Consider the following 24,742-nt stretch of genomic DNA (forward strand, 5'->3'; position numbering starts at 1 on the left):
TCCTAAAAGTAGTCAGGTATGGTAATTAAATCGGTTTTCAAATATAACTGCCTATTTCTGTGAAATATGGTATAGTTATATTTTAATATCTATCACTTTTTAACACCAATAAAAACGCATGTAAAGCGTGTCTGTGTGTGTTTTAGTTTTCGTTGAAATCAATGTTGAATTAATAAGGTGAACACGAGATGACATGTTTACGTCTCAAAAAAAAACTTCAGAATATGCCAAAAATACCGATGCATGTGCTTATAAACTATTCCACTCATCGCCTGAGTGAAACCTAGTGTTTTAGATTGTATAGATCTCTTAACCTTAATCACGAACGCAAATTATAAAAAATAAGAAATTATTATAACAATACGAATTAAATAGAAGTTCGAAAAGGATGGTTTCCTTAACCATAAATATAAAAAAATAAAGCATAAAATGGCTTAATCAACAACAACAAAAACAGCATAAATTATCGCATTTAAAACGGCGCAAACTATTCGATGATTTCAATAACAGCAACATTATCTATGAATAATAATGAAATATACTTAGGATTTAATACAATAAACTTTATTTGTTTGTGGTGAGGCATTAATTTTTGAGTTTCTCGCTGGATCTTCTCAGTGGCTCGCGATTCCAGTCCGGTTGTAGATTCTGCGAAGCACTGCTCTTGCTAGGGCTAGTGTTAGCAACATCATCAATTTAGAGCCCCCTGAGCTCATCTACTCGTCCGGTGAATCAAGCACGACCGCTCGAGGTCTCTAGAATAGGTAGGAAATAAAAAAAATTAAAAAATTCACCTCTGGCGTACTGATTAGACGTATTTTACCGGTAGCGATACCCGGTGGGCGAAGAAAGTAACAGCGTCGAAGTGCTTCAGATCGCAATCAGACAACGCTCTGAGCCGCTTTCGGTTTGTGTAAGTTGAGAAAATGCCGTCCGTATCGTCGGTCCGTCACAGTCCGCAGTCCGCATAACTCGCGTCTGTGGTCCGCGACACTTCTCTAAAATGGTCTTATCTCATTTTCGCGGTAAAACTGAAACATTCTGGAAAGTCGCCGAGCGTCGGTCATAAAACAAGTATCGATACCATATTAAAAAAAAAAGTTATTATGACAATTTCTGTTACTAAGGCGCCGGAATATCTAGTAGACTCTGGGAAAGATGTAACCGAAGATACTCAGAATGAATCGTATTTCTAAGAGACCTAAAAGACTAAAATATATCAGGCTAAATTAAACAAGCCAAGTGCTTAGTAACAGAAATCGATATTATTACTTGAGTACGCCGCGTAGGGCACCGGTGACCTATATGACAGTGAAACTGTTTGAACGTAATGGATCTCTCTTTTATTGAAACATTTCAAAACTACTAAATCAACCAATTTGTTCAGTTTTATTTGAAACTGTCGCTTAATTATCGAAAACGATTTTGTTCCACAATAAATGCGGATATAACCCTTTTCTGTAACTATGTGGCTTTTAAAGAAAAAAATAGATTAGTTAATTCGCGGCGTATGTCATGTTAATAGAACCTTGTCTCGTTAGGTATGATCTCTCAGAATATTTCGCTATTTCTCGTAATTCGTTTGATATAATAATATATTGAAATGGCCTTGTCCGTTTCTCATGAATCCGCTTAATTTGCCTTTTTTACTAAGTAATGGCAACATTGAACGGAATCGAGTTTCGGTAACGATGTTGGCGTCCAGTGTAACTTCTAGTAGCTCCCAAAAGTTTCGGCCATTTTGTAATATTTAAGTTTTTTAAAGTAAGATAATTGTAAAAGTTATTCCTTGTTGTTCTCATTTGAGGCAATGACGAAAGCATAATCTACCTCTTACGCTGTTTTATGAAGCCCGTGGACAACAAAACGTGAATATCTTGAGACATACAGGCGGGAACTCGAAAATATTGAATACTAACGACCCGCCCTCGCTTCGCTTCGGAAACTGTAATTTATTATTGATTTCTCCACTATTTAATGGATGTTATTATACATATAAACCTTCCTCTTCAATCACTCTATCTATTAAAAAAAACCGCATCAAAATCCGTTGCGTAGTTTTAAAGATTTAAGCATACATAGGGATATAGGGACAGAGAAAGCGACATTGTTTTATACTATGTAGTGAAGCATGCTGTTCCATTGACTTCCCAGGATATGTAGTTCGATAATGCAACTAGTCATAAAACTCAAACCATTAAGTTCCAGATCCTCGTGAGCTCAAGGCATTACCATTAAAAAAACTATGATGCTACTAGTGACTAATGTCATTGACAATTGAAAAATCAGTGCAAACGATAACAGAGCCCTGAAGTTATAATAAATAAAATATTCAAATCGATAGGCCGTTTAAATCGGATTCTGGGTCGGTTGGCTTACTTTATTAATACGAAATCAATATTAGCCGGGCCCCAATCCGTTTTCTATAAATACTGGTTGACCTGACCCAAGTCTAGACTATATCTATACAGCCTTAATAACAGAGGCTTACTTAGTCTGTGACTGTAGCATAGTCGCACAGCGCTTATGTCTCATTGTCGGACAACTTCGAACACAACAAGCAACACAGGTAATAGAACCTTAGTCTCCTTTGCCGTATGGAATTTAGCTATAAAAAAAAGGTTTTTACTTTGAGGCTTTATCGTAAACATTCATCCCGGCCAAGGAACCCTTCTGCGTAATCCGATACAAACATGCCCGGTTTTTATGGCACTAAAAATGTGGCAAACGTACTGTGTATAATATGTTCATCCTGTGCCTCTAAACTTGGGGCTTACAAAAAAAAAAAAAACAAGCCAACGAAAGGAACACAAAATTCAGATTTAGAACTCTTTGATGCGTCATGTTGTCGGCACTATAAGAACTACCAACCTAAAAAAGAACCTCATTATATTTAATGTGTCTTTGATACATACTTAAGTGCTTGAAGTTTCCATTACTTTTTAGAAATAAAAAAAAAGTCTACACGATATACTACGTACGCATTGAGGGGGTTTGAAAGTACGGGGTACGTATTGAAACGCTATAAAAAGGTTTAAGCGATATTTCGCATGTGTGACATTTATCTTTGTAATTAAAGGTCCGTTTTATTTGGTATCTGCATCAACAGTTTGATGTTTTTAATTGAACTTCAAATAAGTTTACCCCATTAGAAGTTGATTTGTTACTAGCTGACCCGGCAGACTTCGTAGTGCCTCAATCGATAAATAAAAGACCTAAACTTTTGTATAAAATAAACTTAATACAAACAAAAGGAATCCGTCCGACGGGGGACACGTCAAAGTAAAAACAAAATTGTTATTTTTATTTAATTCCGAGCATTTTCATATTTATCTACCTTTTAAACCTTCTCTGGACTTCCACAAATGATTCAAGACCAAAATTAGTCAAATCGGTCCAGCCGTTCTCGAGTTTTAGCGAGACTAACGAACAGCGATTCATTTTTATATATTATAGAGATTATATATTTTTTCAATACAAATTTTAAATTTCAAATGGCCCTCCTGTAAAGTTGCAAAAATGTCGCTCAAACACGTCTTTCCACCCCTCGATATATTAAAATCTTAATACTAGTCTACGTATCTCAAATTCCTTAGCGACAACGCACGAAATCTGAAGAAACCGATCGTGACTCGTGCGTTGGTCTAAATTAATTTCAGTGCAAGCGCCAACACCTATTTCAACGATGCCATCTATATACATCGCGAAAAGTCTAGAAACTTCGTCGAAGAGAAAGTATAATACCTGAGCATTAAAACGACTCAGTAAAGTACTGTAGAATCCACACCTAAAAATAAAAATATGTACCGCGTAACAGACATCATTTCTAAACGAAATTAAAAACTGAAAATCTTTTGAAAGAAAAAAAAAAGTACTAGGTACGTTTAAAATAAATTCACCGCAGGAGGTGTTTAATGCCTATCACTCAACGTCGGTACGAACATACAAAAATATAAAAATACTTTATTTTTATTTTTTTTCTAAACCGTAGCTGTCCGACCACGTATATTTACGTACGCAGTACGCACTATACTATTTACGCGTATGAAGTAAACATTCACGAGCTATCTGGGAATCCAGCTGATCCGTCCGAGTTCGAGACGAGTCGGCTAGCGAATTGGAATGGCATGGCCGTGCGACGTTGCCGCACCGGCGCTAGGCGCGAGGCGACGTTGCCGCTCCGTGCCGGTAAATATTCGAAATTCGAACTTGTTTGCCATTGCTGACTAAAGTTGGGTTGGGTGTTACTGTTAATCTCGAATCAAGCAAAACAGACTTGGCCCGATGTTGTGTCTGCATTTAAAAATTGAACATTAAATGCTGTGTAAAAATGAATTTTTAGGGTTGCTGGTTCGTTTTTTTTTTCGGTAGGTGCGTTCGCGCGCGTCTCTTTGAACTTCGAACAGTTGTTGGTAAATACAGTGAAGTATTCATATGATAAATAAATTTCTGGAATAATATAATCAACCTAACACGCGAGTTGTTTTAAACTAAATTATATATTTCATATCGTTAGTGATAGTCAGATTGAAACATGGCAGGAACTCACTAGTGATATATGAATTTCTGGTGCAGCTTATAAAATCTAATTAGTAGCTGCCCTTGGGTTATTAAGTTTCTTTGGAAGGCGCTCGAGGAGTTGTTAGCAAATCCCACCCTTTCTGTTTGAGCCCATGCTCGTTCACCTGTCCTAGTGAAACTGGAAAGGCCTCCGGGCCACCAGTAATCCTTCGAATCCTAAAAAAAGAAAAAGAAAACCTCGAATGAGCTACAAAAATAGACACATTTTAAAATGACCACTGTTGAACAATAACGGTAACCTAGTTGTCTGTGTTCCAAATGTGTATCAAAAGGATTGCTATGAAAAGTTGAAAATGAGTACCTATCTGTTAAAGCGAAAACAGTTTTATTTCACGCTTCAATTCAACGTTGAGAAATAAAAATACAACGGTACACGTACCAATCAATTAACCCATTGAAAAAACAGGTTTTGAAATTTCGGTTTTAATGTCCAAAAATTCGTAGCCGCCATTCCCAAAAACGTTGTCCGTTGCATTTCAATGCGTTTTCTTACCAGAAAATAATGACCCCGAAACACGTTATTGCGACAAGCGTCTTATAGTTGGTATTTAAATATTACTTTTATAATTTTAGGTTGTTTTTTTAATGCGTTAATGAATTAATGAGGAATTAAGTTGAACAATTCTTAGACTTGTTCGATTTTTTTTTATTGCTTAGGTGGGTGGACTAGCTCACAACCCACCTGGTGTTAAGTGGTTAATGGCAATAACAAAAACGTTTTGATATTACAGCTAACGCGACAAGTTTTGTTCTAGAAGGTTCTTAATAAACTAGCACATGTTAAGCCTAAAGCTAGTGGTAGGGAGTTTTTCGAAGGACAAAATGGGTGTAGCAAGTACTTATATATAAGTACTTGTCATTCATTCCAATGGTCGGATGGTATGTGGTAAAAAATAACTCTGAAAGCGCACTGTGGATGAAGGCTATGTGGCTCCAGATAGTATGGATGAACTCTACTCCGGTGGCGGGCGGTGCGATGGTAAAATCGAGATGATGGTATCTTCTCAAACAATTCCTCAGAGAACTTAATAGGTAGAAACGTCGCGACATTACGTGAACTCATCAGGAGACTCGGAACCATGTACCATACATTAGTCATTTAAATCGAATTATACGAATTACGTAACATGGTATGTAAGTGTTAATTCCCCTTACTTAGAGCCCGTAATAAAATTGAAATTTTCGTAATAAAATAACCATTGGCTTCTTCGAGGTCATCGAATGCCCTGATGGTATTGGCCGACCTACTTTTTTATCATTACTCATCTCCGATACCGTATAAATTTAAGCATAGAAATCGAGTAACAATTCCTTCTACTAACTTGTAAGTTTACTTACTAATAATAAAGTGAATTGTGTCACTAGAATTATATATTTAATTTTTTTTCATAAATGGAGATCAAATAACTATAATTGGAATACTGTGTACCAAAGTAAACGGCAAATAAATGATATATATAATAATATATACTACGTACATACACACACACATAAAATAGCGTATGTAGAATACAAAACAAAGTTCAGAAACTGTAGAACCCGGCCGTAGGATCGATCGCGCGGCGTTGCCGCTCTGAACGCGACCCAGGCGGACGTTGCCGCATTGAACACACCTATTATTATTTATTATGGCGGCTGCATACATACATACGCCTTGCGTCATTTTTCATGCAATGGCCGTTCTCGGTTGTAACTCGGAGGACTTTAGATAATTAACGAAAAAGGATGTGGAATTTTATATGATTTTAATTAGACTATTGAACTTGTCGTTTTAGAATTGCGTAACAAATAAGGTCGCTCGCTGGCGCTGGAATTACGCGTGCAATCGATCGAATTACTGGTTGTTTGTTACACGCATGTTTTCTAATGCGTATTAATTTACAAATCTGTTTTTGTAATAACGACGACAAAAATAATAATAACTACGATTTTAAATCAACATTCTAGCTTTGTATACTACCTTTTCTACCCTTCATACTTCTATTTTCACGTTAAACTAAATAATAGAATCATCCGCTGTTGTAACAGCGACCTACCTATATATCTACCGGGAGTCAGCCATAGATTCATATACTAGATTAGGCGTTTATTTTCAAGTATCCTGCAGTTTTAATTTCGTTTCCTGCTTTGAACTCCCATAAATCGAATGATAGCTTCACAGAAGTAGAACCCACTGATTTTCTCGCCGGATCTTCTCACTGGGTCGTGGTTCCGATCCGGTGGTAGATTCAGCAGATCGCTGCTCTTGCTAGGGCCAGTGCTAGCATACACAGGTTGAGCCCCGTGAGCTCACCTACCAGTCTTAGCGTAGCTGAAATAGCTCCATAGGTTACCAGCGCATAGGCAAGAACAGAAATAGCTTAAGTTCAGAATAGTTTAGGTTCAAACAATTATTACGAAAATAAATATTTCCTCATTGACCGAGTAGTCGTTCTCGGAAACACTTTGTGAACAAAACACAAGTTATCTACCGTAGATTGGGGAGAATCGGGACCCTTGCCAATTCCAACACAAGTTTCCAATGGTTTTTCTTAGGGTAATACTAATAAAATTGGGATTAAAATGGTTCCGGAAGCTCAAATTTTTATATACGATGCGTTATTATACATAGTTCATTACAAAATATACACAAAAACTGAAAAAACTAGCTTGGTCCGATTTACTTTGGCTTTGGGGTGAATCAGGTTACGTATGGGGACAATAGAGTTTTTTGATAAGGCTGGTACTATTTAGTTGTTAGGTAAGTACCTAACTTTAGGTAATTGACTTTTTAATAAATTTAATGAGTTACAAAACTTTGGTGACTAAATTGGAGCCTCTGGGTCTGCGGAGGGACTTCGGTTCCCTCTGTATTTTATACCGTATGTTCCATGGGGAGTGCTCTGAGGAATTGTTCGAGATGATACCAGCATCTCGTTTTTACCATCGCACCGCCCGCCACCGGAGTAGAGTTCATCCATACTACCTGGAGCCACTGCGGTCATCCACAGTGCGTTTCCAGAGATCTTTTTTGCCACGTACCATCCGGCTATGGAATGAGCTCCCCTCCACGGTGTTTCCCGAGCGCTATGACATGTCCTTCTTCAAACGAGGCTTATGGAGAGTATTAAGCGGTAGGCAGCGGCTTGGCTCTGCCCCTGGCATTGCTGAAGTCCATGGGCGACGGTAACCACTCACCATCAGGTGGGCCGTATGCCCGTCTGCCTACAAAGGCAATAAAAAAAAAAAAAAAAAAACTATTCTAACTCTAGTCTCTATTCCCCAATGTACTGTACCGACATTTATTTGATGAACACCATAATTTTATTACAAAAAATAATAATATTAATAAGTTTAGTTGCGGAATGGCGACGATAACCTAACCTAATATTTGGAACGCACAGTAAAAAGTTAGTTCCGCCAAATCCAGTTATGTTATATCAGGATATGTAATATGGAAACATAATAAACAGTAAAGACACGTAACGGAGACGTGACACAGAAACTATAATCTGAAGAAATTAAAAAAAATCTTTATTGTGTATGAGGTCATCTATAAATGACGTCACACTTTAAAAGGGACCGAAATGTGACGTTGTGTGGCGGGGAGGGGGTCAATGCTCTGTGACGTCACAGGTTAACATTTCAAAAATGAAAACGCGAAATTTATATGTGAATAAAAAAACTTAAAAAATCCGAACTCGATCTATGTTTATTTTATGTACCCTTTGACTACCGTGTAGGTCACCGGTGCCCTACGCGGCGCATTTACGCGCTACCAAAAAAAAATAGAAGAGATATTATAATATAAAAAAAAACACTAAATCATAAGTTACTATAGTCGCACCTAGACCGCTGCCCAAACATTAAAAGAAAAAAAAATTAAAATTAAAAAAAAAACCACAACTGGTCGAAAAGCAGTTACACTATAGTTAGCTTTACGGGCCATTTTTATTGTGTAGCACGCCATTCTGTCATTAGTTCGCATGAGTCATGCGTCTGTGCTCTGCGCGGTTTCACCATAACAATAACGTCACAGTAATACTGTAATGAATAGATCGAAAACTGTATTGAAGTCATCGCGTATGCTAAACAAATATCTATTTTTAGTATAGAATTAGTTTGTTGTGGAATTGGCGCAATGTTCCGATTTTTGAATCGAGGAATGAAAAAAGCGTCTAATTAATCACGTTTTCTTTTGTTGCTATTTGTAGATATGATTTTAATGATCAATTAATTGAACAATCTACTTTTACATTTGTTTTAAATTAGTATAGATTTATTTACAATGTCAAAATTCTTCTGTTGTTTCATTTGATCACTAGGACAGGCGAAGGGGACGTAACCATAAGGCCAGAACTTTGCTTTTTATCCAGTCTTCTCTGAGTTGTAAAATGTATATATTATGTATAATGTTTAAAAGCATTTTTAGCCTTCGCCTTTTAAGTCAAAAGTAGTCTTTTCTGGTTATTTTCATACATTTTTACTGAAAACTAAACTAGAACTGGAAACATATTTTCTGAATTGAATTTATTCTTTATTGAAAAATGATTTTTATATACGTTCTGCGGGCCGTAAAAATGTGAGACGCATCTTATTACAGATTACAGATGGGCCTACGGTTATAAGATCCTAAATAAATGTAAAATATAATTTCTATGTACCGAGTACGAAAAATTTCGCAAATTAAATCAAATTAGATGAAGTTAATTAATTTGAGTCTTTAATCGATTGGAATGAAATTAATAGAAACGATATGAAATAGGATGAAATAAAACACCAATAAAATGTTGGTTATCTATCGAGACTTTTTGAAAGAACTCGAAAAGCCACATTCAGCGCCTTTGTTTTATTTTTCCACATCTGTGTACTGTGACAGATTCTAAATAGTTCATAAACAACTATTATTACAGATTAAAATCTGACTAAACATTAAAATAAAACAATTCACACAACCTCACTCCTTCCGTTCCCGCCAAAATAGTCCGACATCTTGTTTTATACTATCGTGCTGTCAGAATCATAAATTAAAACATAAAAACATCGAAATTATTTATTACTAATCAGACATTCATCACGGTTATCAAGTAAGTATAATAAATAGTATGAGAACTTTTTTTGCCTACCTATCTGAGTAGCCTCGACTATTATGGATTCACCTTGGTGGGTGAGCTCACGGAGTTCAGCCTGAGATAATTTTCTAACATCTGCCTCATCAGTGCTCGTAGGGTCAACCAAAACAATATATAAATATCTATACTTCTATACTAATATTATAAAGAGGAAAGATTTGTTTGTTTGTTTGTTTGTTTGTTTGTTTCGAATAGGCTCCGAAACTACTGGACCGATTTGAAAAATTCTTTTTCCATTAGAAGCCGACATTGTCCCTGATGAACAAAGGCTACTTTTAAAAAAAAAAAAAAAATTTTGTTTTTTTGGTTTCATGTGTGTTTTAATATTTCCGAAGCGAAGCGAGGGCGGGTCGCTAGTCATATTATAATCCAGTTACCATTATCATATTATAATCCAGTTACCAGTTACGTTGGTCACACCTATAACGAATTGGCAAAGTCGTCAGCTGAGTTGGATATTTTTACTTGTAGGTTAGTAGTGACTTTTATAAAAATGTTCAAGGGCATCCTCCATGTTAATAGTAGGTTAAATAGTGTAACTGTTTAATGTATATTGTGAGTAAAATTATTTCCTTACATTATAAGTTAGATTAGTTTTCGTTATCGTGTTGTTTTGTCATAAAATTGTAAGGAACTTTGTCTACAAACTTAGCACATTTCTCTTGTTTAGTCGTGCGCACATGGCTTATGTTACAAACCAGTCTTTTTTAATAAAATTATTATCTTTTGTGTATCTTTTTACCTTGTAATATGGACTTTTTGGCGGGAACGCCAGGAATGAAGTTACGTGATTTGTTTTATTTTGTCTATTTAGTGTTTCTTCAGGTTTAAATGTGTAACAACGGAGATTTATTAACTGTTCAATGTCTGTAAAAGTGCACAGATGTGGGAAAGTGAAACAAAGTCGCTGGACGTAACTTCTCGGGATCCTCCAAAAAGTCCACTGAAAAAATCACCGTAAATGACCACAATTTTATTGAGATTATATTTCATCCCATTTCATTTCATTTCACTCCAAATTATCATTTTTCATAAAAATAAGAACATAAATTAAAATAAGACATGACCTAAAGGTCTTAGTTACCAGGTAATAAAATCCCTTAAAAAAAAGATTGTAATGTGTATTATGTGCCTAATAAATAAAAAATAATCAAGAGCAGAATCTCGCTGAATCCACAAAATGTGTCTACGTACACATGCAAACACACAGAGACACATAAATTTGTTCTATTGTGATGTAAAAGTATCCATAGATCTTTTTTATTACTTTTATTCAGAGCGCTCCTACCTATTCGAGTTATAACGAAAGGAACTCGGGGTCATTATTCGTTGTTAATAGGTATTGTGTAAAACTGACAGAGCGAGGAGCGAATTCTCTATGGGGAAGGAACGAGAACCCAAATCAATAATACTGAACAAGTTTTAGTTTTGTGAGAGATTGAATGGGGTCTTGCGAACAAGCACGATCTTTGGTGTTTTTAACCTTTTACTTACCTTCATTCTTTATTGTACATACAGTTAATACAATTATTTTATTTTATTGCCCTTGTAGGCAGACGAGCATACGGCCCACCTGATGGTGAGTGGTTACCGTCGCCCATGGACTTCAGCAATGCCAGGGGCAGAGCTAAGCCGCTGCCTACCATATGCCTACAATACCATAATTGCGAAAAGTTATAAAATGGCGAGCTTAACTCAACAACTGAGTATCTACCAGCTAACCGTTCTTAAAGAGCGAGAGCTTTACACAAGTGGCTAGAAAATTACAATCTAATCAATTTACTTATTGATACAATACACAATAACAATAATAAAACAAACACGAATACATATAAATAAGATAAACATATACATACACGTACATATAAGGGGTTTCTCCTATAGGAACTCGACAGTTTTGAATTTAGTTAACCTTTAGTATTTAGTAACCTTAAACATTTTAAAAGCCCTAAACGAGGCCGTTTCTTTCGAGAAGTAGGTTCCTTTTGAAAGCAAGTCTAGGGTCAGGAAGGGCCCTTTTTGGTCGGCTTTAAACGCGTTCCATTTAACGGTGTGCCAGATTTGAAAGCGTATTCAGTATACATGTTCTCTGCATTCTCGGTATTAATAATAATAATTCATTTATTTGTATAGAATGCAGGTACAGGTATGGTCTTAGTCTATACTTAATATTATAAAGAGGAAAGATTTGTTTGTTTGTTTGTTTCGAATAGGCTCCGAAACTACTGGACCGATTTGAAAAATTCTTTTTCCATTAGAAGCCGACATTGTCCCTGATGAACATAGGCTACTTTTTTTTTTTTATTATTATTATTTTTTTTTTTCATATGTGTTTTAATGTTTCCGAAGCGAAGCGAGGGCGGGTCGCTAGTATAAAATATATTCAATTCCACTACATTCTGCCTGTTGGCATACAAATTTTGCAGGAGAAAGTTACAGCTAATTTAAACTAGGTATTAAGATAAATTTAAGAATGAGATCACAAAAAGTTTATTATAAAAATGGAGATCTTAATAAGGAGAGTGTTACAATTCATTATTTATGAAATCAGTAACAGAGTAATAACACTTTTTTAATGACAGCGAAGACAGTATTGTGATATTTATGTATAATATTATCTTTCACGGAGGATTTACGTGACGTTAATTTATAAGTAATTACGACTGGTTACGCCTGCTGCATATAATCAAATATACTACTACTATTTTACTGGTGGTAGGACCTCTTATGAGTCCGCAAGGGTAGGTACCACCACCCTGCCTATTGCTGCCGTGAAGCAGTAATGCGTTTCGGTTTGAAGGGTGGGACAGCCGTTGTAACTATACTGAAACCTTAGAACTCATATCTCAAGATGGGTGTCGGCATTTCTTTTGTAGATGTCTATGGGCCGTCAGGTGGGCCGCGAGATCGTCCACCCATCTAAGCAATAAAAAAATCGTAAACTTCATCTTTGTACCTGATTGATATTGAGGTTTATAAGCCTGGGCGGATTTAGTAAATTTACTGGCGCAAAACAGCCGTTCTTTGCATTTGACTGTCTCGTTGGTGCAGTAGATAAAGTCCCTGAATGTTGCGCCGGGGGTCGTGGGTTCGATTCCCACATCGGGCAAACATTGTGTGATAATATTTATTATCTTATATTTGTATATGCTTAAATGTATATAAGTATGTATGTCAATCTCTGGTACCCGTAATACAGGTATCCTAATTTGGGGCCCGATGGCCATGCGTGATTTTTTTCCATTTATTTATTATTATTAATTTATTTATTGCAGTGTGAAAGGAAATGGAAATGAAAAGTTGCTTACAATAAATACCCTGTTATAGTTCTTTATGGATTCTGGTATTTTCTGTAATATGTACTTGTTTAGAAGAAACAAAAAAACTATATTAATACAAATGTTTGGGTGTCCTTATCAAAGGCAATTTTACACTTTGCCATGATAACCTGCTACGAAGGCGACGCGGGCTCGTTTTCAACACGTGCTTCCTATTCACAACAGCGAACTGTATGTAGGTATATCTATACTAATATTATAAAGCTGAAGAGTTTGTTTGTTTGAACGCGCTAATCTCAGGAACTACTGGTCCGATTTGAAAAATTCTTTCAGTGTTAGACAGCCCATTTATCGAAGAAGGCTTTAGGCTATGTAACATCACGCTAAGACCAATGCAAGCGGAGCACCAATAAATAATGTTTCATAATCGGGGTTTTAATCCCTTTTGAGAGCTTCCACTGCGTGCGCTGCGGAAACAGTTAAAGTTTCGCTAAAGTAATGTATGAGAGAATTGTTGTTTAAAAGATCTAAAAAACAGTCCATGACAGCATATGTCTGTATATTAATGTGGGCTCACTATAACGTTTTTTTTATGTTAAACAAATTTGTTCTAAAAAAAAGCATTTTTTGTTAAGGTATTTTCATAAAGATGATACTAATCCCTATCCAACTAAATACGTTATTGATTACAACATTGAAACACCCAAATCACTTCAAGATAGGCTTAGACAATTATAGATTTTTCTGGATTTCTTCAAGATCCCAATCATCAGATCTTGATGTAAACCATTCGGGAAGTCTACCCTTTCAAACAAAAAAAAAGAATTATCAGAATCGATTCAAGCATTCTCGAGAAATCGGTCAACATACATAGATAAAAAACTATGGTCGAATTGACAACTTCCTCTTCGTGATTTTAGTACCTTAAATAACTCTTTAACATTCTATTATTCAAAAATATTTTCACTTTCTACGTAAATGAAGAGGCGGGTAAAATTTAGCGTTATGCCAAAATAAAACTATTCCACGCGAACGAAGTCGCGGGCAAAAGCTAGTATCTATAATATAGGTAATAGTGTAGTGTAGTCGGAAGGGTCAGGCCCTCGCCCCCCGGCCCTCAATCCCCATCCCCGGGCCGTATCGATCGCGCCACGTTGCCGCCTCAACACTTTCGCCGCGACGTTGCCAGCTCGTCGCTGTTATTTAGACACATCATTGAAGTCGGTTATTATTACTTGTTGCTATTTCTTGGAAATGCATGTGTTTCTGTTATAACTTCTGTTACAGTTCTCGACCCGCTTGTTTCGTAGTGATTCATTTTGTACTCATTCGGAAGACGAATATAAGTAATGTAATGTAGGTAATGTACTGTCATATTTGAAAGAGATTTGTAAACAATATCGTAAATAATGTTTAAAAACCGTTATCTAAACTGTTTTTAACTGCGTAGATCTACAAAATACTAATTTTGGTTAAACATTACTTTGCTCTATTTCAAACAACTACGTTTTCTGTGTATTATTTTTTGTTATTGCCCTTGTAGGCAAACGAGCATACGGCCCACCTGATGGTAAGTGGTTACCGTCGTCCATGGACTCCAGCAATGCCAGGGGCAGAGCCAAGCCACTGCCTACCGCTTAAACGAAAAAGAAAATTATCAAATAGGACCTAACTTGAAATTTTCATTTTTAACAACATAAATGATATTAATAGTGGGTTTTATTTAACCACGTCGAGACCGATTAATGAAGTATATCTACCAGGGTTTTCATGTAATGACAAGAAGTTATGTTCATAAAAAAATATATATTATATTATTTATTTACCACAAATTGGAATGGAATAGAACTAATCTAATATCACTATAAGTCTTCAGTTGGATCGGATTTAATTTTTATCTTCCTATATCTTATCATTTTGATTAATCTAAGTACTTCACCACGGAATTCTAGTTTCTGGTCAATATCGAACACTCTCACTGCCGGTAGAACGGATTCGAAGAAGGATCTGTCGTCGTCCTCGCCTGTACTGCTGCAGGTTGGTTCCGCGAGAGGCTCGACGTACTCAATCTCCGGAATGATTTTCCGTCTTTTCCTAACACTTCTCACTGGAGCTCTGAGAGGAATCTCCTCGCTATCACTCTGCCAGTCCACGTTTCTCTCCGTCATTCCATCACAGTTTTTGATATTGAAGCTCTTTCTGAATGAGACGTTGCTCAGTTTGGCCGGGTCGTCGTCGCTTTGCCAATTGTCGTCTTGCTCAGCGTCGCTGCCAGATTGGCTGGTGCTCTTGTATATGTTGTTCAGGAAGGACAGATGTTTCGCATACATATAACCGTAACCCTTCCTGAGGCTGCGTACGTACGAATCTCGTATGTTGCGCCATTTGCCGTTAAGCTTTTTATCTGTAACGATATAACAACATAGAGAAATATGTACTGTTAATTGATTTTTTTTATTGATTTTTATTGCTTACTAGCAAACCCGGCAGACTTCGTAGTGCCTCAATCGATAAATAAAAGACTTTAGTTTAAAATAAACTTAAAACAAACAAAAGGAATACCGTCCGATGACACATCAAAGGAAAACAAAATTGTTATTTTTTTTACCTTTTAAACCTTCCCTGGACTTCCACGAATAATTCAAGATCAAAATTAGCCAAATCGGTCCAGCCGTTCTCGAGTTTTAGCGAGACTAACGAACAGCAATTTATTTTTATATATATAGATAGATAGAAGTTAGATTTGGGTGGATGAAGTCACGGCTAACCTGGTGTTAAGCGGTTACCGGAGCCCACAGACATCTACAACGTAAATGCCGCCACACACCTTGAGATATGAGTTCTAGTGTCTCAGTTTTTAAAGTGCATTTTGATAGATATTTGATGTTGCTTAACTCGAAATCGTTTTGTTAACGTTTCCAATCGCTACTAGTATTTTTTATTCGTAATTCACCGAGAAACGTAATCGTAAAACTTACAACCGCTTACATAAAATAACGATCAAATATTTAATAGTTTTTCAATTTGTCTATCAATAAAAATCAATTGTCACCACGTGTATGTAGGTATGACTCTGAGAATCACTCTTAAAACGGCTCCATCGATGCCATTTATTTATTTATAGTTTTTGTTCGTAAACTTGTCAGGACACGGTATGTATGCAAGAAATATTTGTGTGAAAATCCACAATGTCAAATTTTTATGATGTGTGAAATAAGGCACCACCTGAGATTTCCGTTTTCAGTATTAATAAAAAGAACCATCACTAAATTTATTTAATTGTTTAATGGTGTTTCATTTAAATGCTGATTGTAAATATGTCATCGCACGGTTCGTTATTAGAGCAGTTTATTTTCTACTACGTGGAACCACTGCGTACACAGTGCGTTTCCAAACAAGATTAATATTGTTTTGTAAAATTAGTCTGGGATCTCAATCTCACTTCGCCGACGTTTCCGGAAGTAATTCGCCTCGCTAATGTCCCTGAGCAACGGTGAGCACTCACGATCGGATCGTGTAATCATTACGTTTTAGGGCCTCCGAAAAAAAAATCTTAATGATCTATGGCTATGTCCGAAAAATGGCTTAAGATTCCACGAACGTTCAAATTAAAATTACGTAATAAAGATAGGACTGATATTTTACTGCATTTCTTGTCTAATAAAATCACACTTTTAAAATATAATGTTGTTACTCCAGTTATTCCAATCCAAACTATTTATACTTACTTAAGTTTAATGGACACGGAAAGACGGGACTGTATTTTAAACACATTCGACTTGTTAACCGAAAATCTGTGTACATATTTGTAAATTTTTCCTGTTGTTTAATGTAAAAAAACAATAACTCGTTTTTTTATCACAAGAATTAGTGATATTTTTAAACCACTGCCTTTTGTGTACAGCCAATATCATGATTTCTGTTTAAGACATTATTGGCCTTATTTTAAAACGTTAAAGTTACTTTAAAAAAAACATGTGATGTTTCAAAGTTCATCATTTCACTTGTCGATATTTCGACATTGTCCTGTTTAGCCAACTATAGATTCTTCATCTTCACGAGTTTTACGGTGAACTTTAATAAAATACAATGTTCCGAGCTTACATGCTACTTACATACATCCAACTTTTCTCCCTGGGTCATATCGGCGAAGTCGTTGATGAATATCCGGGATACCTCTGCCCATGCGTTCTGTTTGCGATGTTTATATTTAAAATCTTCATTGTTTAGGTCCCAGATTTGCGGGTGCTTACTGACTTCGCTAATGAAGGCCTCTATGTCTAAACAATACGAAGTCATTTGGCACTATGAACAATGTTAGCATGCGATACTGACGCGTGACACACAAGACAAGCGACGGTCGCGGACTGACGCAGCGTGGTCGGCGCGAACTCGCAGCGGCAGCGAGAGTCCGCTAGCGGTCTGGCAACGTCGCATCGAGCCGGTGCGGCCTCGCAGCGACACCGGCTGTTCTGTGACGGTCTGGCAACGCCGCGCTGTGTTCGCCTCTTATCAATAATCACTTGTATTTTGTTTATAAATTCCGTCTGCCGAGAAATGAATTAACCTTTCAAACGACTTATATCACTGTTTACCGACTCATATTATTGTCGCTGTTTTACTCAAACGACATTCATTCAATGAGGCACGTGGTGTGATTAATCTGGTTTAAGACTACACTATACTATATTGCCATATAGTATAGCAGCCTATACTTAACCAATAATATATAGTACAGTACAGTGTCGACGTGTCCATAACAATGTATGGTGTGCGATATTGTTGTGCTATGAGCTATATGCTATGATATTATAGCGTAGTCTGAAAGCGGCTGTATGCTCGCTGGTTCTTACAGTGCGTTAACTGCGTAGCCACTGCGACATGATCGCTGCTAGATTGCTCTTATGCTTAAACTACAGTAATTAATAAGTATGAATAGAGCACAGAAATGTGTTACGCATTGAGTTTCTCGCCGGATCTTCTCAGTGGGTCGCGTTTCTGATCCAGCGGTAGATTCTGCGAAGCACGGCTCTTGCTAGGACTAGTGTTAGCAAATTTGCCAGGCTGAGCTCGGTAAGCTCGCGTAGGCGAAGCTAGTATAACCACTCGAAGTTATCAGATCAAAAGTGTGGATAGTCTACAGAAAGAAAACGCTTTAAGAAGCTTGCAAATGAAAAAGAATGTATTAACAGGGTACTTACCAATAACAAGCAAAAGTGGGTTGTTAAAATTCCGTTTAAACCATTAAGAAACGATCAGAAATATCATCAATTAAATGTTAACGAATGATTGAAATCGGAATCATTATCGATTTTATAACATGATAAACTTAAACGTTCTAAGGGTACGATCACCGGTCACCTTGACTCCAATCGATGGTTTGATCTTAAGCGACAGACCGCATTCTCGGCGGATTGGTTTTGTACAAGTCGTGACTAGTGATTTTCTGACAACACGACCACTGCTGTCTAGAGCTAAGGCTAAATGTCACTTGTATTTTCTGTCGAATCCATACTGAATACTATACAATTTTTTCGATCATTCACTATTTGACTGCAAAGGTTTTTTTAAATACTGGTTTTAGGACTTTCTGTGAGTCCGCACGTGTAAGTATCACCACCTCGCCTATTTCTGCCGTGAGGCAGTAATGTGTTTCGGTTTGAAGGGCGGGGCAGCCGTTGTACTTACTATACTGAGACGTTAGAACTAATATCTCAAGGTGGGTTTCGAAATACTCGGAATAAGCCATCGTTCGTAACAGCTATATGTTTCTTTTTACTGGTTTATACCAGTGAGCGTACAAGAAGTGTAGTCGTCACATGTGTCCAAGTGATAACCAACAAAGAAGTTAACGACATTATCGATTAAATAGTAATCGAGTAAATAGTACTCGACTGACGTAAATGGCAACGTCCAGTGAATGTTACTACTAATAAATACGAAGTCGAACTTCTAGATGACATAATTTTTTTCTTTGATGTATGGACGAACTCCCGGCCCATCTGGTGTTTAGTGGATACGAGAGCCCATCGACATCTACAACGTAAATGCGCCACCCACCTTGAGATATAAGTTCTAAGATCTCAGTATAGTTACAACGGCTGCCCCACCCTTCGGACTCACAACAGGTTCTACCACCAGCAAAAACCAGTTTCTCTGTTAGTAACGATTTCTATCTGAAGGTGAAAGCTGCGAAGCTCTGCTAAGACAGACGTAACAAAATTCTTTCAAGCTTAGCCCTGTGAGGTCGCCCTTAAGTCGACTTCCAGGTAAGTAATAACACCCGTCAAGACGTTTTCTAGCTTTCTATCAACTATAAACTATAATTGGGACACGGCTTATGTACAGCGTTCACGATAGTATATTAATAAATATCATACAGATCAGTGTGCTTAGTGCGAGTTTTTTAACGTTCTCGATAGCGTAAAAGTTAACTCAAATTTGTATGCAGTTGGAACAGCGCCCCTAGCCGCAAACGTAGACAAACGTTGCAACTCCATACAAATTTGAGTTAACTTTTACGCTATCGAGAACGTTAAAAAAAGTCGCACTAAATTTTTTTTTATTGCCTTTGTAGGCAGACGAGCATACGGCCCACCTGAGTGGTTACCTTCGCCCATGGACTTCAGCAATGCCAGGGGCAGAGCCAAGCCGCTGCCTATCGCACACTGGTCGATTACCATTCCGATTTGAGCAACCGACGCGCGTGGACGTGCTCATTGTTTTGTCGGAAGTGACTACCGGTGATAATAGATCATTGTTCGTGGCACATCTGTGGCCCAAGTGTTTCTCGGAATTTGTACCTGCGCCTAATTGCAAGGCATTGCCGCCCGGGAACTGTGCAGTGGTTCTATTCACTCTAATTCTATTCTATTTATTCTATTCACTAAAATTTCTAAAATTCCTAGAATCGCTTCGGCCAATTTAGTGTTACCGACGCAGGGGCCTCGCCGCAAGGCGAGCGCGTGTTTAAGTCCCGGGGCCGCCCCCCCCCGGGCGAAAATCACATAAAGATGGAGGAAAAACTTTTCATCGACTTCATTCGGGAAAAATATCCGTCAATCGCGCCCGAATTCGAAGCCTATAGGGCCGCATTTGGTAAATATTCTCCCCCCGCATCTCTCGCCGCCGTCGCCAAACATGCCTCGCAGGCATGCCTCGCGTGCCCCGCCGCCGGTCCGTGTTCAAGCGCACGTACGCACGCCGCCGCCGTAGCGTCTAACGCCCCCGCCCCCGCTACCCCCGCGCCCGCCTCAATCACGTCAGTTTCGTCCGTCGCGACCTCAATAGCGTCTAGTTCAGGCTCCGATACCGAATCGGAGATGGACTTCGAGTCCGCGACTAGCCCTCAACCCGGAACCTCGGATGGGTTCCAAACTGTAACGCGCGGTAAAAAGCGTACTCGCGTCGTGGAGTCCCGGAGCTCCATGACGAAGCAAACGAAGTCCGCGACCGCCTCCCGACCGCAGGTAGTCGTAACGCCGGAGTCGGACTCCGCCCGCCGCGTAATCCCACCGCCGCGCCCAAAAACCGCGCCCGCGCCTAAAACAGTTGTCCCGCCCCCGCTGATACTCCAGGAGAAGTCAGCGTGGAATCGCGTATCCCAGGCCCTTCAGGCCAACAAAATTAATTATACCCATGCGCGTAACGTCGCGCATGGGATTCAGATTAAGGTCGCAACGCCGGGCGACCATAGGGCCCTCTCTGCTTACCTCCGAAAGGAGAACATAGGTTATCACACCTATGCTCTTCAGGAGGACCGCGAACTCCGCGTAGTGATACGTGGAGTCCCCAAGGAACTCGACATAGACTACGTAAAGGAGGATCTGATCGGTCAGTCTCTCCCAATAATTAGTGTGCACCGGATGCACAGCGGACGCGGCAGACAGCCGTACAATATGATTCTCGTCGCGCTAGAATCAACCCCGGAGGCAAAGAAAAGAATCTCATGTCTCAAAACGATATGCGGCCTCTCCGGGGTCACCATCGAAGCCCCCCATAAACGTGGTACTCCCGGGCAGTGCCACAGGTGCCAGCTCTATGGCCACTCAGCGCGTAATTGCCACGCGCGCCCCCGCTGCGTGAAATGCCTCGGCGATCACGCAACCACAGAATGTTCGCGTGTTAGGGAAACCGCGACGGAACCCCCAAGCTGTGTCCTATGCCTTAAGCAAGGGCACCCGGCAAACTACCGCGGATGTCCAAGGGCTCCGCGTAAACGCCCGAACCACCCAGCCCCCCGAACCGTCGACCCAAAGACTTCGGCGCCTTCAGTGCCAAAACCAGCCTTCGTACCGGCTGCGGTTCCCACCGTCTCGGCGTGGAAAAAACCGCTGCCGTATACGAAGGAGGGAACACAAAACGTACCCCAGCTCCCGCCTGCGACACGTCACGCGCCTCAGCCCCTGCTCGCACCTCGCCCCGCGCCCGCGTACCGCCCCCCGCAACCCTCAGTCGTCAACGACTTCGCGCTCGTGCGCGACTTCGTCACCGCGGTAAACTTTGACCGTCTGCGATCGTTCGCAGATGCTATCCGTAGGTCGGTAACCCCCGAACAGCGGCTCGCGGCCGCTTTCGATCACATGGACGTCTACGAGTCCGTGTCTCGCACGTTATAAAAATTCTTTACCGGTAATCAATGGCGCAAAAAGGTAGAGAAAAACCGTATTCGCTTACGTTAGCATTCTACAATGCTAACGGACTCGCGCGGCAACGCGATCAAATTTTCGAATTCCTCCGCGACAACCTAATAGATATTCTGTTAGTGCAGGAGACCTGCCTGAAGCCCTCGCGTCGTGACCCGAAAGTCGCGAATTACGTCATGGTTAGGAATGACAGACTCACCGCCTCCAAAGGCGGGACTGCCATTTACTATAGGCGGGCCCTGCACGTTGTCCCTCTCGATACTCCCTCGCTCTCACATATCGAGGCGTCAGTGTGCCGTATCTCGCTGACGGGACACCAGCCGATCGTCATCGCATCCGTTTATCTCCCCCCGGACAAGCCCCTCCTGAGCAGTGACATCGAGTCACTGTTCGGCATGGGAGACTCTGTCATCCTGGCAGGCGATTTAAATTGCCACCACACTAGGTGGAACTGCCATCGTACTAACGTCAACGGTAGGCGTCTCGACGCGTTTATAGACGACCTCACCTTCGAAGTAGTCGGCCCCCCAACTCCAACATGTTATCCGTATAACATCGCGCTCCGTCCGAGCACTATAGACCTGGCATTGCTTAGGAACGTAACTCTGCGCTTGCATTCCATCGAAGCACTGTCAGAGCTCGACTCAGACCACCGACCTGTCGTTATGCAGCTCGGTCGCCCTCACAACCCAGTTACTGTTACGAGGACCATGGTGGATTGGAATAAGCTGGGCACGTGCTTAGCCGAAGCCGCTCCGCCAATCCTCCCTTACGGCCCGGATTCGAATCTATCCCCCGAGGACACCGTCGAATCCATAAACATCATTACCGATCACATCTCTTCCGCGATCATTAGATCTTCTAAAGAAGTCGATGTGGAGGATAGCTTCCACCGCATTAGACTTTCCCCCGAACTTAGGAATCTCTTAAGAGTTAGGAACGCGGCAATCCGGGCCTACGATCGTCTTCCCACGCATTCAAACCGGATTCGGATGCGTCGTCTACAACGCGAAGTCCACTCCCGCCTAAGCGACGCCCGTAACGAAAATTGGCATAGTTATTTAGAACAACTCGCGCCCTCCCACCAAGCATACTGGCGACTAGCTAGGACTCTCAAATCCGAAACTACCGCTACTATGCCTCCCCTCGTACGCCCTTCAGGCCAACCACCGGCTTTCGATGACGATGACAAGGCTGAGCTGCTGGCCGATGCACTGCAAGAGCAGTGCACCACCAGCACTCAATACGCGGACCCCGAACACACCGAGTTAGTCGACAGGGAGGTCGAGCGCAGAGCTTCCCTACCGCCCTCGGACGCGTTACCCCCCATTACCACTGACGAAGTTAGAGAAGCGATCCACAACCTCCAACCTAAGAAGGCACCCGGCTCCGACGGCATCCGTAACCGCGCGCTTAAACTCTTACCAGTCCAACTGATAGCAATGTTGGCTACCATTTTAAATGCCGCTATGACGCACTGCATCTTTCCCGCGGTGTGGAAAGAAGCGGACGTTATCGGTATACATAAGCCGGGCAAACCGATAAACGAAACCGCTAGTTACCGTCCGATTAGTCTCCTCCCGACGATAGGCAAAATTTACGAACGGCTCCTTCGGAAACGCCTCTGGAACTTCGTTACCGCGAATAAAATTCTAATAGACGAGCAGTTTGGATTCCGCGCTAAGCACTCGTGCGTACAACAAGTGCACCGCCTCACGGAGCACATCTTAATAGGGCTAAATAGGCGTAAACAAATCCCGACCGGCGCCCTCTTCTTCGATATCGCGAAGGCGTTCGACAAAGTCTGGCACAACGGTTTGATCTACAAACTGTACAACATGGGAGTGCCAGACAGACTCGTGCTCATCATACGAGACTTCTTGTCGAACCGTTTGTTTCGATATCGAGTAGAGGGAACTCGCTCTCGCCCCCGTCATCTGACTGCCGGAGTCCCGCAAGGCTCCGCGCTCTCCCCGTTATTATTTAGTTTGTATATCAATGATATACCCCGGTCTCCGGAGACCCATCTAGCGCTCTTCGCCGATGACACGGCTATCTACTACTCGTGTAGGAAGATGTCGTTGCTACATCGGCAACTCCAGATCGCAGTAGCCACCATGGGACAGTGGTTCCGGAAGTGGCGCATCGACATCAACCCCACGAAAAGCACAGCGGTGCTCTTCAAAAGGGGTCGCCCTCCGAATACCACTTCGAGCATCCCACTCCCTAATAGGCGCGCAAACACCTCCGCCGTTAGCCCCGTTACTCTCTTTGGCCAGCCCATACCGTGGGCCTCGCAGGTCAAATACCTAGGCGTCACCCTCGACAGAGGGATGACATTCCGTCCCCATATTAAAACGGTACGCGACCGTGCCGCCTTCATATTAGGACGTCTCTACCCTATGCTTTGCAAGCGAAGCAAACTGTCCCTCCGTAATAAGGTAACTCTCTACAAAACTTGCATACGCCCCGTTATGACGTATGCAAGCGTAGTGTTCGCTCACGCAGCCCGCACCAACTTGAAGCCCCTTCAGGTTATTCAATCCCGATTCTGCAGGATAGCCGTCGGAGCACCATGGTTCCTGAGGAACGTGGATCTCCACGATGACCTGGAGCTCGACTCTGTCAGTAAGTATCTACAGTCGGCATCATTGCGCCATTTCGAGAAGGCGGCACGACATGAGAACCCTCTTGTCGTGGCCGCTGGAAACTACATACCCGATCCTGTAGATCGAATGGTAAACAGTCGACGTCGCCCAAAGCATGTCATTACGGATCCTCCCGATCCATTAACGGTGCTTTTAGGCACCACAAGCACCGGTCACCGTCCTCGTCGAACCCGTCGCTTGCGACGAAGGGCTCGACGAGCGAATTAACCCCTAGACACAGCCCACTGAGTTTCTCGCCGGATCTTCTCAGTGGGTCGCGTTTCCGATCCGGTGGTAGATTCTGCGAAGCACTGCTCTTGCTAGGGTCAGTGTTAGCAACTCTCCGGTTTGAGCCCCGTGAGCTCACCTACACACGTTAGGGTGAAGCTGAAATAGCCTCTCAAGGCTATCAGCATAGGTAGGAATAAAAAAAAAAGGTCGATTACGCCGTAGCGCCGATAAAAATAAAGTTTAGAATC

The 24,742-nt window shown here is 40.7% G+C and overlaps 2 protein-coding genes across 4 annotated transcripts in view; one reads left to right on the forward strand and one right to left on the reverse strand.

Moving 5' to 3' along the window:
* Window positions 1-24,742, forward strand: part of Smr (nuclear receptor corepressor smrter) — a 172,027-nt gene that overhangs the window by 21,617 nt on the left and 125,668 nt on the right. The gene's annotated exons all lie outside the window — the stretch shown is intronic.
* Window positions 14,757-17,348, reverse strand: LOC114244913 (uncharacterized). Of its 2 annotated transcripts, none has more exons than XM_028176876.2 (2): window positions 17,086-17,348; window positions 14,757-15,374 (listed from the first exon to the last, which is right to left on the reverse strand). In XM_028176876.2, the coding sequence occupies exons 1-2, from the start codon at window positions 17,267-17,269 to the stop codon at window positions 14,833-14,835; spliced, it is 726 nt and encodes a 241-aa protein (XP_028032677.2). In that variant the 5' UTR covers window positions 17,270-17,348; the 3' UTR covers window positions 14,757-14,832. The 2 variants fall into 2 exon arrangements, with proteins under 2 accessions (XP_028032677.2, XP_028032686.2); XM_028176885.2 differs by having other exon boundaries at window positions 17,090-17,300.

The sequence above is a fragment of the Bombyx mandarina genome, chromosome 16 (genome assembly GCF_030267445.1).
Source record: "Bombyx mandarina strain Sakado chromosome 16, ASM3026744v2".
NCBI classification, from domain to species: Eukaryota; Metazoa; Arthropoda; class Insecta; order Lepidoptera; family Bombycidae; genus Bombyx; species Bombyx mandarina.